General features: G+C 40.5%; 1 protein-coding gene across 1 annotated transcript in view; it reads left to right on the plus strand.

The window, feature by feature from the left end:
- EIF3A (eukaryotic translation initiation factor 3 subunit A) overlaps positions 1-5,264 on the plus strand; it is a 37,745-nt gene extending 32,481 nt beyond the window's left edge. Inside the window, exons 22-23 of the mRNA XM_015819470.1 lie at positions 1,439-1,626; positions 4,052-5,264. Coding sequence (XP_015674956.1) covers positions 1,439-1,626; positions 4,052-4,275 — 412 coding nt within the window. The 3' untranslated portion in view covers positions 4,276-5,264. The remainder of the gene's footprint in view (positions 1-1,438; positions 1,627-4,051) is intronic.
- The last annotated feature ends 557 nt before the right edge of the window (positions 5,265-5,821 follow it).

The raw sequence follows: 5,821 nt of genomic DNA on the forward strand, positions 1-5,821 counted from the left end.
CCCACCCTGGATCCCCCTAAAAATTTATTAAAACACCCCTCTAAAAACATTTTCAATTTCGTCAATTTAAACAGTTTTTTATCGATAATCCCTGCATGCCACCTCTCGGGGTTCCACACCCCGTCATCGAGGTAGGCCCTGGAAATGTTGGTGGGCCAGGCCTGCGCGAGGGGTGAGTCGCGCAGAGTCAACAGGACCGTCCTGGAATGCATAGGTCCGAGGTGGGGAGTCCGAGGTGGGGAGTCCATGTATGCATGTGATTAGGAAGCATGAAATAGGCTTCATATCCTTCACTTTGAATTGTGTGACCAAGAGAGAGGGGTTAGAATGGAGTGGTCATCAACTTCCTAAATGACATCCTGTACTGCCTCTTTGGATCCACTGGGGGAATTTTCTCCTAAAGTCTGTAGGCCTCATCTGACCAATTTCAAAGTCAATCTTTCTTTTGTTCCTTTTCCCACCAAACCACTTTGGTTCCATTCTTTTCTGTCTTTTGGGACCTGCTTTGCTGATTGACAGACAGATGGACAGACAGAATGTAAAGAGAAAATCCGGAGTACCTTTGCATACTTTTTCCCCAATATTCCATTGGGTTGGAAATATTTCTTTTTTAAAAAAAAGATACTACAGAAACAATTTGCATGCTCACAAAAATTTAGGGATGCTTCCATTTTATAGATAGTCCTTGCTTATCTAAGCAATGTGGTCATAAAGCACTATGTCACATGACCACATCACTTAGCAACAGCAATCCTTACAGTCTCCATTGCTGTCATTAAGTGAGGATCATAAGACCTTAAGCAAGGACCTCCTTGCAGCTTCATGCCAGCTTTGAACAAGCAAAGTCAATGGGGAAGCTGACAGGAAATCGTAAGTCTGGGGGAGGCAAGCAAGCTGGCACTGGGTAAGTGCCTACTGTGGCTTGAAGGCAACCAGCAAGGAGTGGCTGCATGTGCTACAGCGTGTAGGCTCATCCGGATAAAAAGCGGTGGGAGTAGGAGTAGGAACTTACAGGAGACAGTTGTAATCTTTCCTGCCAGTTTCCCCATTGACTTTGCTCATGCGAAGGTGAGTGGTGATCACATGACAACAGGATGTTGCAACCATTGTAATTGTGGACTTGTTGCCCAGATCATGATCAGTCACTGCTGGGGTGCTGGGATGGCTGAAACTCCGAGGACTGCTCATAAGTACCACTTCTTCAGGGTTGTTGTAATTTTGGAAGATTGCTACATGAGTGGTCATTAACCATTAACATTAACCTGTATATTATTTTTTTCCAAAGGCATTTTAAATATCCATTATCTTTTTTAAATACTTCTTTCCCAATGCCAATTGCAATTTATATGAAAATACCGATGGTATAAGTCATTCTCTTGCAGATAACCTGTAGTTGAAGGTCCTTTCTTTAGGACTGATATAACTTTTATAATTAAAGGGATGACACTGTTTGGAGAAGAGGACCAGCTGAGGAAACCTCTAGCTGGAGAGATTCAGGTCGTCGTGATGAATGGGACAGAGGTGGTCGTGACTCTAGAGATGACCGTGTTGGTCGTGATCTTCGAGATCGCCATGGGGAAGAGAGAGAAAGGAGAGGACCTCCACCCAGAACAGATCGGGAAGAAGGTAGACTACTTCTACCCAATTCTATTATTGTTATATAAATCCTACCAGAGAAATAGGGAATGCATTTCCATTACAAAAAATGCAGGTGGTGTATATTTATTTTTATATATTTAATAAATGTATATGGACAACCATTTCATATGCATTTCTCATATGCATCCATCTCTAGGAGGTTAACGGTTAAAAACAAGTTTAAAAACAACAGAAATAACATAAAACAGCATAGCAGCTGATTTAACACTACCAATACCAAGAAATGGGCTCACCTATACTAACAGAGCCCCAGGCTTGATGACAAAGCCAAATTTTCCATGCCTTGCAAAAGTCCAGCAGGGTTAGGATAAGTCTAATCTCTGGGGTAATTATGTTCCAGAGAGCAGTTGTCATTACAGAAAAGACTTTCTTCCTAGGCCCTGCCAGGTAGCACTCTCTTATAGATGGGACCCAGAGCATGCTTCTGCTGGATCTCACAGTACTCATAGACACCACTGGGGAGAGATGGTCCCAGAGGTAGCCCAGCCCCAAGCCATGAAGTGCTTTAAAGCAGAGGTCACCAACCTTTTTGGTTTGGCAGCCTGGAAAGGGAGGCAGGCACTGTTACGCTTGTGCGCACACACACAAATGGGCTGTGTGCACATATGCACACGAAAACAGGTCAAGCACAAACACAAATGGGGCCGTGCGAGTGCTGTAAATAGGGTGGCGCTAGTGGCAGAATGCTTGAGTGGCACCGGCGCCTGGGGGGCACTTGGGGTGGTGCTAGTGTCAGTAGGACGCTCGGGTGGGGCAGTTCTAGCGCTGATGGTATGCTCGGAGCAGCGCTAGTGCTGGGGGATGCTCAGGGTGGGGCGATGCTAGTGTCAGGGATGCTCGGGGTGGCGCTAGCGCAAGTGGGGGTGAGTGCACGCACAAGTGCGTGCAGTAGCCATCCCTTCACGTGGCCCAGTGGCCAAGAGGCCATGGCTTGGTAGTGGGCCATGGCCCACAGGTTGCGGACCCCTGCTTTAAAGGTAACTACCAGCATCTTGAATTACATCTGGAAGCAAAGTGGTAACCAATGTAGGTTACGGAGCAGACATACCACATGCGCTGAATGACTGGTACTGGTAACTGTGCACACCACCACATTTTGCATCATCTGAAGTTTCCAAACACTTTGAGAGCAGCCCCATTTGGACATACTGCAGTAATCCAAGTAGGGGATGACCATGGCATGAGGGACTGTGAACAGAACATACTGATGATGCCTCATCTTGAGCCAATAAATGACCTCACCAGTGACTTCATGTAGATGTTAAAACAGGAAAGGGAACATCGCTGAACTTTGTGGCACTCCACATAATAAGGGCCTTGGGCTGAACATCTCCTTCCCTATCAACACCAACTGGAACTGATCCTGGAAGAAGGAGGAAAATCTGAATCCCCCCCAAAGCAGTAATACCAGTGGTATTATGATCAATGATACCAAAAACTCTGAGAGGTCAAGAAGAACAAGGACTGATGCATGATCCCCATCCCATCCTCACCAGAGACCATCCTAAAGTGCAATCAGTCCTGTCTTGGTTTCATACCTTGGCCTAAATCCTGACTGAAAGGAGTCCAGATGATTCTCTTCTTTCAGACTTCTTTGGAGCTGCTACATAATCACCACCACCTCTAGAAAGGAAAGATTGGAAACTGGATGAAAAATGTTGGATATAGTTATGGTTTCTCAAGAAGGGAATGAATTATTACATCGAGCTATGGATTGAATCTGTAGCTCGGTTCTCGGCTGCAGAGGCCTTTCCAGAAGGCTTCTGACTGCAAAATGCAGGCCAGAGCTCCATTCTCAGCTGAAGAATGAAGCTGCTCCTTCAGCTGCAGAAGAAGTGGGCCGGCTGGGTGGGGCTGTCGCTTTGAGGTGAGTGAAAAAGACTCCCCCCCCCCCAAAAAAAATAAGACCTGGTGCCTCTTTTGGAGGTCAAAAAAAAAAAAAAAAAAGACCAGGTCTTATTTTCGGGGAAACACGGTATCAGAAATACTTAAATGTGAGTTCATGCACAGAATCTTTATGGTGAATTGAACCATGTGATCTAAATTATCATTCGGTACTCAACAATGCCATGATTATTTTCTTCCAAGTTTGTAATTCTATAAGTTTTTGTAATACATATAACCCTAATTTTGAATTCTGAAACGTTGGTAGTACAGTGTTTATAGTCTTAAATTGTAGAATGTATTAATTCAATGCAATTATTTCTTATTCCTTAATTTTGTTCTGTGGTTATGCTTCATTACCTTTTCATCCTGCAGTAGAAACATTACCTTGTAAATTCCTCCAAGATATTTTTAATTCTAATCAGATTAAACTCATTCTTCTGGATTTTGATTCCTTACATAGCCCAGTAAATGAAGTACAGCTTAAATACTGCTTTTTATTTTTCAGTGAGCTCTTGGAGACGTGGTGATGATAGAAAAGAAGAACGTGAAGAATGTGAAACAATCCGAAGACCACCTACTGCTGCTCCTACTCCTGGTCCTGCTGTTTCCAAAGAACGAGAAAAAGATGGTGAGAAAGAGAAAGGTTGGAGAACAGATAAAGACCGAGAATCCCTTCGTCGCACTAAAAATGAAATTGATGAAGAGGGTTGGACCACTGTACGACGCTAAGTTCAAAACCTAAACAGGCTTTAATTGGTGTTTTGCATTGATTTGATAACAGATTATAATATTGGTGCTTTAAGAGTCTGGATTTGAATTCTTTAACAAAGTTTTCTAGAAATATGAAAGCATGAAACTCTTAACTTGTATGCAAACTGATCATGCACAGAACTTACAACTAATAGTTGGAAATTAAATACTGGTTATCTAAAATTTCAATTGTATGTCACAGATCACTTGGTGGTAAGAATAAAAAAAATAAATTCTATAGGTATCTTTGAGTGGCATGTACATCTCAGTCAAAAATAAATCTGTTTTTTATGTTAAATAACCTTATACCTTAAAATGGATATGGCCTGCAAAGCATATGTTTAAAACAATGTTTCTGGTTCCATAAACAAATGACTTTGTAACGCTGTACAGTCTAAAATTGGTATTTGATGGCAGAGGCTATTGCTGGTAGTATTACTAGATTCAGTATGTTTTAATTTGATTTATATAGAATAAATGTCATGGGTCTTTTAGCTAGGCTGGGAATTTTTCTTTTGTTTATTTTTGGTAGATTTCTACTTGAATGCACAGTCTTATCAAGCCATTTGCAGTCTTTACTTTCACAATGAGTGCCACAGTAGTATTGAAACAACAGGCTTTTAAAATTGAAAGTATTTGAGTAATCTTTTTGCTGAGCATTTTTGTTCCTTGCTGTGTATAGACACTGCTCTTTCTGGTATTGGTAATCTCTGCCTTTTGAAACATTTATATAGTGTCATTTCATATACATGATCTGTGGAGGAATCACTTACTCCTCCTTTCCTTCTGAATTTCTTGTCTTCAGGGTAAGTGCTTTACCTTTAAACCAAGTGCTTTGTAGTAAGAGTGGGTTGACTTCAATTTGGGGCTGAAATAGCAATGTTAGTGATCGTTTTTAATTGAAGCCAACACAGAACTTGCTGCTATGTGTTAACTTCAATGATAAATAAACTTAAAAATCTAACCTGGTATTTTGTCGTGACTTTTTAATTGATATTTCAGATTTTCATAATCTTTCTTCTAACATATTTGAGGAAATAGCCTGATGTAGGAACTTACATATCTATTCTTTTTCCAGCAGTCTTTTACCCAGTGAATAAGTATCTTTTAAAATAGTTGTCTATTAGAAAGTGCAGATAAATTCAAATACAAACAAGAATTCAGTTAAAAATGAATGAAAATATATATTTCATATTCTCAATTTCATTTCAATTGAAATAAATATGGATTTCTTAGTTGTCCTTAGTTTATATCATCAAAGAATTATGTTTTGAGACAGGAATGCAACTTTGCATTGTTAAATATGTTATGTAGTTACGATAGGTATCAAGAAAGGGCTTTTTTTTTCTATTTCCAGTGTTTCTCCTGCATTTGTGGGGGGGAAAAAGGGTGAAAGACTCAATAATGAAAACTGTTCACTGAAAAATAAACATCAATCATTCAAAGTACATAATTAACAGCATTTGTCAGAAAAAAATCAAAGTATCTTAGATCTTGAACATAGATTGTAAACTAATAAAATAGG

The sequence above is a fragment of the Protobothrops mucrosquamatus genome, unplaced genomic scaffold (genome assembly GCF_001527695.2).
Source record: "Protobothrops mucrosquamatus isolate PMUCROS unplaced genomic scaffold, P.Mucros_1.0 scaffold930, whole genome shotgun sequence".
NCBI classification, from domain to species: domain Eukaryota; kingdom Metazoa; phylum Chordata; class Lepidosauria; order Squamata; family Viperidae; genus Protobothrops; species Protobothrops mucrosquamatus.